General features: G+C 41.5%; 1 protein-coding gene across 1 annotated transcript in view; it reads right to left on the bottom strand.

Annotated features, from left to right (window-relative positions):
- Positions 1-11,919, bottom strand: part of LOC117547208 (ceramide synthase 2-like) — a 28,422-nt gene extending 16,503 nt beyond the window's left edge. Inside the window, exons 1-3 of the mRNA XM_034217779.1 lie at positions 11,812-11,919; positions 10,174-10,350; positions 3,154-3,271 (exon numbers count right to left, since the gene is read on the bottom strand). Of these exons, the coding sequence (XP_034073670.1) occupies positions 3,154-3,271; positions 10,174-10,349 (294 nt within the window). The 5' untranslated portion in view covers position 10,350; positions 11,812-11,919. The remainder of the gene's footprint in view (positions 1-3,153; positions 3,272-10,173; positions 10,351-11,811) is intronic.
- Between the last annotated feature and the right edge of the window lie 1,240 nt (positions 11,920-13,159).

The raw sequence follows: 13,159 nt of genomic DNA, 5'->3' as shown, positions 1-13,159 counted from the left end.
TACCTGTACTTTCTACTTCTTACATGTCGAACACAAATACCTGTACTTTCTACTTCTTACATGTTGAACACAAATACCTGTACTTTCTACTTCTTACATGTCGAACACAAATACCTGTACTTTCTACTTCTCACATGTTGAACACAAATACCTGTACTTTCTACTTCTTACATGTTGAACACAAATACCTGTACTTTCTACTTCTTACATGTTGAACACAAATACCTGTACTTTCTACTTCTTACATGTTGAACACAAATACCTGTACTTTCTACTTCTCACATGTTGAACTCAAATACTTGTACTTTCTACTTCTCTCATTTTCCAAACAGCTGGTTCCTTTACTGTGTGTAAAATGTGTGTTTGATGCGTGATCATTATTCTTTAGAGTCATTGCGTGCCTATTGATTTGAACACGATCCGTGTATCCATCATTTCCTGGTCTTCTCTAAAGAAGAGGGACCAATGGAAACGTTGTCATGTTGTCGTTGTTCAGCATGGAAACATTCATTAGCTAACAATGACATTATTGTTCTATTAATATAAAGGGAGGTCAGGTACTCTTTAAAACAGCTGCTAGTTATGGGTACTTTTTACTTAAGTACATTTCAAAGCCCATACTTCTTTACTTTTACTTGAGTAAAGAAGTTTAGTCAGTACTTCTAAGTTTACCAGAGTATTTTAAACATGAGTATCTGTACTTCTACTTGAGTAAAGGATGTGTGTACTTTTGCCATCTCTGATACTTACACACAGTTTGGTATACACTGTTAGACTTTAATGTTGCACAACGGCAGACATTTTAAATGCTGCCTGCTGTTCTCTTTTCTCGTATGATATATGTGAAATATGACCAGCCTCAGCTCCACGCTGACAGCCGTGTTACTATTTTATTACAGGAAGATGGATATCATACATCTGTCAAAAAGGAGGAATCCCACAGTGATAAATGGGATGAATCCAATCATAACTTCTGCACTCACAAGCCTTTAACAAGATTACACCCTGCTATCTCTTTCTGCATCTCAGGGTTGTAGTGCAGCTGTGTTGTAACAAAGGACGTTAATTGAAACCAACTTTACTGCATGTGCAACCATAGACCGTATATTTAACTCCTATTTTGACCATTATGTCATTACATTACACGTTACTTGTTAGACGCTCTTATCCAAAGCGACTTACATACATTCAGTACTGTGGACAATCCCCACAAGAGCAATTTGGGGTGAAGTGTCTTACCCCCAGTTAAGGATAATGGTTTTGAATCCTGCTATTTTGCATTTTGGTCTCCACCATCTTGGTTCTTGGCATCTGATTTTTCTACAATCAGAATTTACACAAATACAACTAAACACTGAAAAATAAAGACAGAAACAACAACGTGTGTTAGCGACCTGTAAATCATAAAGTTGCCCCGCCATTAAGCACATGCTGCCTAATCGCCTATTTTACTCCAAATGAAGGAGCATCCTTTGCAGAATGAACATCATGCTGTTTTGAAAAGACTCAAAACTAGAGATTGAGACCAAAAACTCATCAGAAAAATGTTTCCTGAGGTAATAAATCAAGTGAGAACCCAAGGGATTGTCTCATATAGACTTCTATAAAAATCAGACTTCTTTTTGTCGCCCCCTGCTGGATGTTAGAGAGAATGCACGTTTAAAGCACTTCCACTTTGGTTTCACTTTTCAGGTTGCCTCTTAAGTGAAACATTATCCCTTGACTGTGTTTTTTTCCAAAGCGACTTACATACATTCAGTACTGTGGATAATCCCCACAGGAGCAATTTGGGTGTCTTGCCCAGGGACACAACGACATGCTGACTGCAGTGGGACTCTAACTTGCTATCCCGATTCAAAGTCCAGCACTCTATCCACTGAGCCACAGCCGCCTTCATCTTACTGTCAAAATAAGTGTACTATGTACTTTGTCTGCTTTGCCTATGGTCAGGTATTTACATGTCAAAACAACATCTGATAGGTGCGGCTGCTACTAAACCACACCGCAGGGAAATAGACCATGTGCAAATAAGTCATGGCAAACACACATGACAAACAGCACAGAACAGGGCGAGGCTTTTCCATCTGGTATGACACATCATGTCCCTTCCTTACATGTCCAAAACAATCAAGACACATGATCAAAAGGAGACTTTTTCTGCATAATGAAACGATTGCCATCCTACAGTTATGAAATGCTGTTGTGTTTTTTGATGCCTAACAACAAAGGGGGATAGTGATAAGAGATGAGGACATACAGCACACTGATAATGGAGGCGTTAAAAGGAAGTCACATTTTCTCACACTGCATCATGACTAATCATTTTACCTTTACTCAGCACGAGGTAAATCTCTCTTCTTTTCTTAACTGATCCTCATTCAGCGTTAGCCCACAACTGGCTATTCATTCCCTCGAGTAGAGACACGCATAATGACAGTGAGGCTTATAGTGAGAAATCCAAGTAGGCTTTGCATCCGCTCAACAGAGACACACAGCATCTCTGCAGGGGACATCATTTTGGACAAAAATATAACCACTGTTGTTTGTCAGTGTGTAGTGAATACATTTGGTTAAAAAAGGATTAAAAGACCATGAAATTGTATGACTTTATTCCATAATTTAGGACTATGTTTGAGGTGATTCAGTGCCAAATGCACAGTTAAAGAGGTTACTTTGCAAATTGAAAGACACAAAAGAGGAGATATGAGGTTTTTTTGGAATAAACTTTAGATAAAATTAGGGATTACAGTTATTTCTAAACTAGGACAGCCTGTTTGACGACTGAGAGTAAAACAAAGAATAGAATCGGAGGGATGAAACCCTCTTTAATGGTCACACATGCAGAGCACACAGTGACATGTGTTCTCTGCATTTAACCCATCCTAGTGCCAGGAGTCTGGTACTAGGAGCAGTGGGCAGCTATTGTACAGCGCCCAGGGAGCAATGGGAGTGAGGGGAGAAGGGGGATGTCCGGTGCCTTTCTCAAGGGCACCACGGCAGGGCAGGAGGTGAACTGGGACCTCTCCAAGTAGCAGTCCACACTCCATATTTAGGTCTGTTTGGGGACTTGAACCGGCGACCCTACGGCTCGCAGTCCAAGCCCCTACTGACTGGGATTTTCAAATACAGTGAAACCAGAACATCAATACTAACTTGTGAAGGTAACCGGGTGTTCTGTGTGTAAAAGGTTTCCAGCTTCGGGATGGGAACGACTCGAATCCGAACCCGTTCCTCCACACCGAAGAGTTTCCTCAACGGGTCTGCGAAGCACCTGAAGGAGAGGAGAGAAAACATGTTTCTTCAAAAAAAACGTCAATCTTTACAGTACAACTAACTGGAGTATAATTGGGTATTTCTGCACAGCTCCACATGAAGAAAAGGCTACACTTATATTATTAGCACTATACTATTAGATATGATTTAAAGGTCCCCTATTATACTGTTTTTCATCAATATATTACAGGTCTCAGATATATACAAAACATGTCTCTGAAGTGTTTGGCTCCAAACACCAAACAGATCGTTGCAGCATTACCCATAATCCCCTCTGTTTCAGCCCTGTTTTCAAAGTGCTGATTCTCTGTCTGTTACTTTAGATGAAAATAAGGAGCCCCTCCCCACGCCCCTCTGAGAGATATTTGGTTACAAAGAACTCAATGGTGCTCTAGGAGGAGATTCAGGTGATAAGGTGGGGGGGGGGGGGGGGGGGGGGGGTTACCTTGGTTGCTGATTGGCTAATGGTTACACAAGACAAAACATCGTTATGACATCATAAAGTGGCCAAAATCTGATCAGCTCATTTTCAGACAGGTTTTTATAGAAATGGATCAGGACAAAAAGAGAGAGAATCTTTGTTCCTGAAACTTTCAGAGTCTCTTTCCACAGAGGGGACACATGTTGATGAAGAAGAGACATGAAGAAGAGGGGACACATGTTGATGTAGAAGAGACATGAAGAAGAGGGGACACATGTTGATGTAGAAGAGACATGAAGAAGAGGGGACACATGTTGATGTAGAAGAGACACGAAGAACAGGGGACACATGTTGATGTAGAAGAGACATGAAGAAGAGGGGACACATGGTGATGTAGAAGAGACATGAAGAAGAGGGGACACATGTTGATGTAGAAGAGACATGAAGAAGAGGGGACACATGTTGATGTAGAAGAGACATGAAGAAGAGGGGACACATGGTGATGTAGAAGAGACATGGAGAAGAGGGGACACATGGTGATGTAGAAGAGACATGAAGAAGAGGGGACACATGTTGATGTAGAAGAGACATGAAGAAGAGGGGACACATGGTGATGTAGAAGAGACATGGAGAAGAGGGGACACATGGTGATGTAGAAGAGACATGAAGAAGAGGGTACACATGTTGATGAAGAAGAGACATGAAGAAGAGGGGACACATGTTGATGTAGAAGAGACATGGAGAAGAGGGGACACATGTTGATGTAGAAGAGACATAAAGAAGAGGGGACACATGTTGATGTAGAAGAGACATGAAGAAGAGGGGACACATGTTGATGTAGAAGAGACATGGAGAAGAGGGGACACATGTTGATGTAGAAGAGACATGGAGAAGAGGGGACACATGTTGATGTAGAAGAGACATGAAGAAGAGGGGACACATGTTGATGTAGAAGAGACATGGAGAAGAGGGGACACATGTTGATGTAGAAGAGACATGAAGAAGAGGGGACACATGTTGATGTAGAAGAGACATGAGGAAGAGGGGACACATGTTGATGTAGAAGAGACATGAAGAAGAGGGGACACATGTTGATGTAGGAGAGACATGAGGAAGAGGGGACACATGTTGATGAAGAAGAAACATGAAGAAGAGGGGACACATGTTGATGTTGTTGTTGTATGTGTAATGTGTGTAATGCCTGTAACCGTGAAAAAAACAATGTTGGATGAATAAAGTATATCTGATCTAATTGACTAAGAAAGCAATAAAATAAATTGTATTCAAATAGTTTTTTTGGGGTGAAAACTTCTAAACAAATAAAACATTCGTAACTCCATTTGAAAAGCGCAATACACACATCTAATGAAAAGAACAAATATCATTCAGCACAGGCTAAGCATGACACGAACAGCTGCCAACCGTGAGTTCAGGACAGAGAAAAGAGGCTCATTATGACAGACTGTAAGGCCTTTGTTATTAGCTGATACGGCATCAAGAGACACTTGATCTGCATGTGTGTCTGTGTGTGTGTAGGTGTGTATTTGTGTGTGTGTGTGTGTGTGTGTGTTTGTGTGTGAGAGAGAGCGGGTACAATGTGTGTGTAAAGGCTCCTGATACATATTTCAATGAATCCTGGGACGCAGCTGTTTCCTGTGTTGAGGGACTGTGTGTGTGTGCGTGTGCGTGTGCGTGTGTGTGTGTGTGTGTGTGTAGGTGTGTAGGTGTGTATCTATCTGAGTTTAGTCACACAAATGCATAATCACATGTGGGTAGCTGTATCTCAGAGATACTCATGAAGTGGGCAAGGGGAGATCAGAGGGAAGGAAAAGCTCTACACAGAGGTGAACATTGTCTTTGGTTGGTCACACACACATACACACACACACACACACACACACACACACACACACACACACACACACACACACACACACACACACACACACACACACACACCATGTATACATCACTTCAGGGGACATTACATTGACTTACATGCATTTCCTGGAGACTTATCCTAACCTTAACCATAACCAACACATGCCTAACCCTAACCCTTAACCTTACCCTAATCCTAATCCTAACCAAGTCTTCACCCTAAAATTAATAATTCCCCTCATGGGGACCTCCAATTTGTCCCCATAACGGAAGCCAGTCCCCACACGTGACTATGTAAACAGATTTAGGTCCCCACAAGTATAGTAATGCTAGACCGCACACACACACACACACACACACACACACACACACACACACACACACACACACACACACACACACACACACACACACACACACACACACACACACACACGTTTCAGCTGACTGACAGCTCCTCGGATGAAAGCAACACGTTCAGACTTCACTGTGCACAACAACAACAAGCTTGAGCAAAGACACCAAATCACATTGGTCCTCTTTAACACAGGAAGCACCAACCCTGTACTTTATGTAACCGACCTCACTTCATGTACCAAATGTACCCTTTCAAAACATTCAAAAACACCATAACTCTATATCTGCAGGTTTTCAACGCTCTTGCAGTCCATGGGTGACTGCTCTTCAGGAAGTACAATCCACCAATTGCGAGTCTGGGCAAGTTATTTATCCACATTGCTCAATAGCTAACGTTGCATGAGGGTGTGTACATGTTAGTCTGCCTGAGCATGGGACAAATGAGGCTTTACGGTATACTTTTGGTACTCTTACACCGCTCAGGCCAAAGCAAGTTCATGCAGTTACATGAACTTTAGGTCAGATGATACCGAGGCTTATAAGAGGAAGCGTGCTAACGTTATCTAACTGATCATTTATCATGTGTCTCCATCGTTCAGTTCTTGTTCAACTACCGGCAGAACTAGTTAAGTGTACAGGCAGGTTTCCTTTGCTGTCAATCATTTACTTTACATTTAACAGCCACACGCCTCACTTGTGGTTAAAAAATACGGCTGCTGGCTCTCTGTTTCACACCATGCAACACAAAATACAAACAATAAAATACAGAAATATACTAAAACATTTATGACTACCAATGACTGAATGACTGATGTGTCAGGGATGAGCGAAGCAGGCAGGACCCAAATGCAGATTTAACAGAAAAAACACCTTTATTCCAAGGCTAAATGAAACAAAAGAGAACTCTTCCCTGTGAACACAGTCAAGACACACAAGGAACTAACAATGACAGACAGAAAAACCAGAACTTAAATACACACAAGACTGATCAAAGAAACAAGAGACGGGTGAGGAGGGAGGAGGGAGGAGAAAACACACAAGGGCCCTTTCTCATTTCATCAAATCGCCCTCCTCGACTCCTCGACTCCTCGGTCCTCCGGTAGTGACCCGGAAATGAATTTCAGCGCGCCATATTGAAGGACATCTCATTTCTCTAAATGCACTTCGAGGACCGAGGATCGAGCGTCGAGGAGGCTCTCTGGAGGAGCTCTAACCGAGGATACACTGATGGGTCCTCCACGATCCTCCACGGCTCCTTCGTGGATGCATTTCCGGCAACAGAGATGTTTCAAAGAGTCGTGATGCACGGCCGGACTTATCTCAGCCAATGACAGCTCTGCATGCATCCCCTGGATATTATTTTATTAACTGCTCTCATCGCGACGCGATGTTTCCAGAGAGAACAGCTGTGAGGTCCGTGCAGAAAGCAGAGCAGTGTGTATAATATATATCACTCAGTAGAACAGGCCTACTCTTTTTGTTTGCTTTAGTTTAGTAGATAACTACAAACAAAGAGTCCATATTTTTCTAAAACCATTTAGTGCTTCACATAATAAAATACACAACGGCTGTAGCCTGTTTTAGGAACTGTATGTGCGTGTGTGTGGTGTAGGTGTGTGCGTAGATGCAGCGGACAGACAGGTCTCAGTTGGTTTGGTGTCCTCTGCTTACTTTTAATACTTGTAAATAAAACTTTTGGCCCGTAATTTATATTCCTCATGTTAGCGACCAGAGGGGAGAGGGGGGTGTGTGTGTGTGTGTGTGTGTGTGTGTGTGTGTGTGTGTGTGTGTGTGTGTGTGTGTGTGTCCGCATCTGTAGCCTGTTATTGTCTCATTATACCGCACTGTGAATGAATCAAAGTAAATATATAAGTGGTCATGAACACATGTGTCCATCAGACAGAGGGCTGCTGTGCCTCCTGTCATCATTAATGGACGTCTCTTTAAAATGACCGCTCAGAGGAGAGGAGTTCTCATTTCTCTAACCGCCTGCTGCTTCCCCTCCTCTCTCCTCGGTTCCCCTCCTTGGCTCCTCCGTTCGCATCTCCTATGAGCGGGACTAAGTGTCGAGGATAGGAGTCGAGGAGGGGAGTCGAGGAGGGGAGTTAGAGAAATGAGAAAGGGCCAAGGTGAACACAATCGGGTAATCAGACAGGAGGGAACACAGACAGAAAGCAACAGGCAAGACAGGGGGTGAAGACTTTTCAAAATAAAACAGGAAACCAAAGACAGAAAAAGACAAAACAAAACACAGACAGATCGTGACAGTATGTCTGTATACTAATAAAGTAGAAAAATAGACACTCTTCCTTTGACGCACATATCACATGTTATTTAGCACGCCCTGTGGGAGGAGGAAGGACTTTCACACAGTCAGCAGATAAAACTGTCCACTCCTGATGCCTACCTCCCACTGCAGGTCTGATATATCTACTGGAGCCCTAATAAAGGGTAAAGGAGCCATTCTGCTGAGCTACGAAGACAGCTTAGCAGGCAGAAAACCAGCAGGATCCAATGCCAGGGTGAAATAAGACACACACAATGTGTTTAAACATGTGCTTTCACCAAGGGGACAGACTCAGAGGACTTCCTATCAGGCTTAACTGTTTCCTCTACTCGTTTGATTAATGATTCATAATTTAAACACATAATATATAACATTTCTGCAATAAAATGTTGCGTAAATGTTTCCAGCACTATTAAAACTAGAGAAATCTGTAATTTTGTTTGGTTTTATGTCCTGTAATGGCCTATCATAATTACTACGCCATCCTAATTATGGACCCTTTGGGTATGCGTCATAAATATACTTTGTATCCACTTTAAAGCCAAATTTTAACAAAACTCATATTCGAATTGGGTTGCTTAAGTATATATTTTGAACAGATGAAGGATTTTGGTCATAAGACGCCAGAATGTTACGTTTTCAGACGTTAGCAGTAACCAGGCTTAATTGGAAAAACAGTGATTTTAAATGTGAAAATCCTTCATGCAGAGTTTTCATTATTTTTTAATCACCAGTTGTTTGTAAAGGAGGACACCTCTGTGGATAATCCGGCTAATAGGAAAAAACTCCTGAACAGCCTCTCTAGAGCATCTCTTTGTGCAGTTTCACTCACTTTTAGAAAATGAAACTGTTATTCTTAGTGTCATTTGAGTTGAACGACTTAAAAACTGTCCAAATAATAACCAATGAAGGAATGGAAGCTGACTGCAATGGACGCTACCAAACTCCACCTTCTGTTAAAGGTCCCCTATTACAGTATACTGTTTTTCATCAATATATCACAGGTCTCAGATATATACAAAACATGTCTCTGAAGTGTTTGGCTCCAAACACCAAACAGATCATTGCAGCATTACCCATAATCCCCTCTGTTTCAGCCCTGTTTCCAAAGTGCTGATTCTCTGTCTGTTACTTTAGATGAAAATAAGGAGCCCCTCCCCACGCCCCTCTGAGAGAGATTTGGTTACAAAGAACTCAATGGTGCTCTAGGAGGAGATTCAGGTGATAAGGTGGGGGGGGGGGGGTTACCTTGGTTGCTGATTGGCTAATGGTTACACAAGACAACACATCGTTATGACATCATAAAGTGGCCAAAATCTGATCAGCTCATTTTCAGACAGGTTTTTATAGAAATGGATCAGGACAAAAAGAGAGAGAATCTTTGTTCCTGAAACTTTCAGAGTCTCTTTCCACAGAGGGGACACATGTTGATGTAGAAGAGACATGAAGAAGAGGGGACACATGTTGATGTAGAAGAGACACGAAGAAGAGGGGACACATGTTGATGTAGAAGAGACATGAAGAAGAGGGGACACATGTTGATGTAGAAGAGACATGAAGAAGAGGGGACACATGTTGATGTAGAAGAGACATGAAGAAGAGGGGACACATGTTGATGTAGAAGAGACATGAAGAAGAGGGGACACATGTTGATGTAGAAGAGACATGAAGAAGAGGGGACACATGTTGATGTAGAAGAGACATGAAGAAGAGGGGACACATGTTGATGTAGAAGAGACGTGAAAAAGTGGATTTTGCATTATAGGTGACCTTTAATGTCGGATTAAGAGACCCCTAGTGGCCAAAACATGACATGCGTTTAACATCCCCACACATATCCACCGTAAACATTGAAAACTTACTGCGAGTTAAGCACATCAGACGTCAAAGATAATGACAACAGAGAAAAGGTATATCTTGCGTCTGTGAGTTTCACGGCCCAGCTTTGTCTCACCTCTCGAAGACATATCTGAGGGCGATGAAGGCGACGGCCAGGGGCAAACTGAAGAGCAGATCCCTGGGCCGAGGAAAGCGTCCCTCCTCCTCCTTCATCTCAGTGTCCTGCCAGCTGATGCCAGGAGGAAGCCAGTACTCCTCCTTCCACAGCCACTCGTTAAAAAAGGCCTCCATCCTGAGGAGAGGAGGAGTTTCATGTGAGCAGAACTGGACCTGTTTAAACATTGATGCCTCATAAATATTAAAGCCAAACAGCAGCCAGGACCTTCAAGATCTTAAAAAGCACTGAGAACAAAACAGCCTCTTATTTACGTTGATTTAAATTAATGTGTTAATCTGCAGTTTGTTTTCCCAATGTCTTGCTCTGAATTGATAGTCTTGAAAATATTATAAAATAGTGAGGGATAGACTTAACATTTCAAAAGCTCAAAATATGTTCTTCTATTTCCTCGTATCTGACAGACACCCATGTCTAAGAAAAGCAGCTAATCCCCTTTCCAATCATTATCAGTAGGACTGCCATTCTTGGTCGATATGTCGAATAACCGTTACACATAATCGTCCAAGATGTTGTGGTTAAGCCATTTTTTTAAATGCTAAATTATGTATTTCTAAGAATCCATGAGCATATCTCAGTTATATACAATATTGAGAATTTCTTGCAGATCTGAATAGTCAACTAAGAATTTGCTTGATTTGAGGGCAGAACAAAATGTAAGAAGTTAATGCAGAATATATTTGGGATTTTTACCGAAAAATCGAAAAAGTTGCCGCCAATCAACTAATCGCCTAATCGACTAATTTTGTTTTATCTTTAAACCGCCATGTATATCCATTAGTTTGGCCGGGAAGGTTTAGAGTTAACAACAAGGAACCCCATTGCAGCATACTAGGCTGCACAACAGTCGAGTTCACAACACCTGAACATTGCAGCCTTAATGCATGAATGACTTTAAGTACTCTCAAAAACACACACACACACACACACACACACACACACACACACACACACACACACACACACCGCACGCACACGCACACACCCACACACACACACACACACACGCACACACACACACACACACACACACACACACGCACACACCCACACACACACACACACACGCACACACCCACACACACACACACACACACACACACACACACACACACACACACACACACACACACACACACACACACACACACACGCACACACAAACACACGCACACTTAAATGCTCGCGTGCACACGCTGGCACATACACAGAAACAAATGCATAAACACTCAGACATAGGCACCAACACACCAGCAGATCGATTCGAGTTTAAAATCTGCTTCTTGTAGCGGCACAATGATTACAGCTGTACAGCATGATAGCTTCCATGCTGCACAAACCATAACATCGAGTCAAACAGAGAAACACCTGCAGCAATCCATCTCTACACCAGGTTATACACTAAAACACGCCTATGAGTTATAATAATCCATGAAGTCTTGCAGCAGGAAGCCTCTCACATCCGAGCAGAACAGCCTCGATGTGAGAGACAAATCCACATTTTAGATATGTCAGAAACATTTGTAAACCTGCCTGTTTTTACTCCAAAACAGTAGATAAATGCTCCATTGCGCTTACCTGTCCACGCGTCTGTGATGGAGAGTGAGGCACAGCAGCAGCAGAAGCGGGAGAAGGAGGAAGAGGAGGAGGAGCCTGTTTGACGCAACCTGTCACCACAGTCAGCTCCCTGTCACCCTGCATGAGATAAGCACGGTATGCTAATCATTTCATTAGCAGACAAAACATGATGTACCGTCAGGGATCATGGTGGTGTTACAGCATGCTGCAGAGCTCTGACACTAGAGGGGTGACCTTTACTCCCAGCGCCTCAGGAAGAAATCCCTCCGGATTATAAAAGACCCCATCACCCCAGCCACAAACTGGTCTGTATGCTGCCGTCTGGGAGGCGTTACCGCGGCATCCGGACAAAAACCACCAGACTGGGACACTTTCATCCCACAGGCATAAAACAACACCTGAACTGTTGAAGCAACATCCCTAATATTCCTCTGGCTGCTACTTAAAAATGATGTATCTATTTACCTAATATATCCTATTTCAATATATTTGCATATAGACCCTTATTGCACTATTGCACTATTTCACTTTTTTAAAACTATTTTATTTTGTATTACTATTTACTTGCACTATATTTGTTCTGTTTATCTGTGGTTTGTGTTGCTCTGTTGGAGAAGCCTGTGACACAATATTTTCATCGGCATAACTGTAGCTATGTTCGTATGACTAAATAAAGAACCTTGAACCTTGATAATCATTACAAATGTGGAATTATCTCTCACCAAAAAGCTTTAAACAAAGGTTTTTTATTTGATTTAAATATTATTGTTCAATATTCAATGTGATATTAACACACATTTTTGTTTATTTATTTATACTACCTTTAGTCTCTTGAATATGTATTCTTTTTTTTCTAGTAGAAGTTTATTATGATTATGATCAGTATTATTATTTAAGTTATTATTATTAATATGTTCACGATTGTTATCAATACTACCTTTTAACTTTTTGACTTTGGTATTTTTCTAAATGTTTTAACTGAATTCATTTTTATTTGTTTACTATTATTCCAAAATTATCTTAATCTTCTTATTTTATGCTCTTCATATTCAACTTAAATGTGATCTCTTTTGCTGCTATTGTTTGCTTGAATGCTTTTATATCAACCTTTTGACTATAACAAATAATAAAACAACTCAATTTTTCAAAGCAGTTCTTTATTGTAGTGGAAAGGAAGTAAGGAAAGGAAGGAAGGTAACACAAAAACGTAAGAACAAAGAGAATTGGAGATCACTCAATCATAACAGCTTTTGCAGAAATAGAGAAAAGTTCATAACGTGTGAAATTAAATATTCAGTTGGACAGCTTTTTATTTTACCGGTATGCACATCTACACTTAACACAGAAT

The sequence above is a fragment of the Gymnodraco acuticeps genome, unplaced genomic scaffold, assembly GCF_902827175.1.
Source record: "Gymnodraco acuticeps unplaced genomic scaffold, fGymAcu1.1, whole genome shotgun sequence".
NCBI classification, from domain to species: domain Eukaryota; kingdom Metazoa; phylum Chordata; class Actinopteri; order Perciformes; family Bathydraconidae; genus Gymnodraco; species Gymnodraco acuticeps.
Note: the sequence above shows the minus strand (reverse complement) of the source record. Positions and strands in the feature narration are given on the sequence as shown.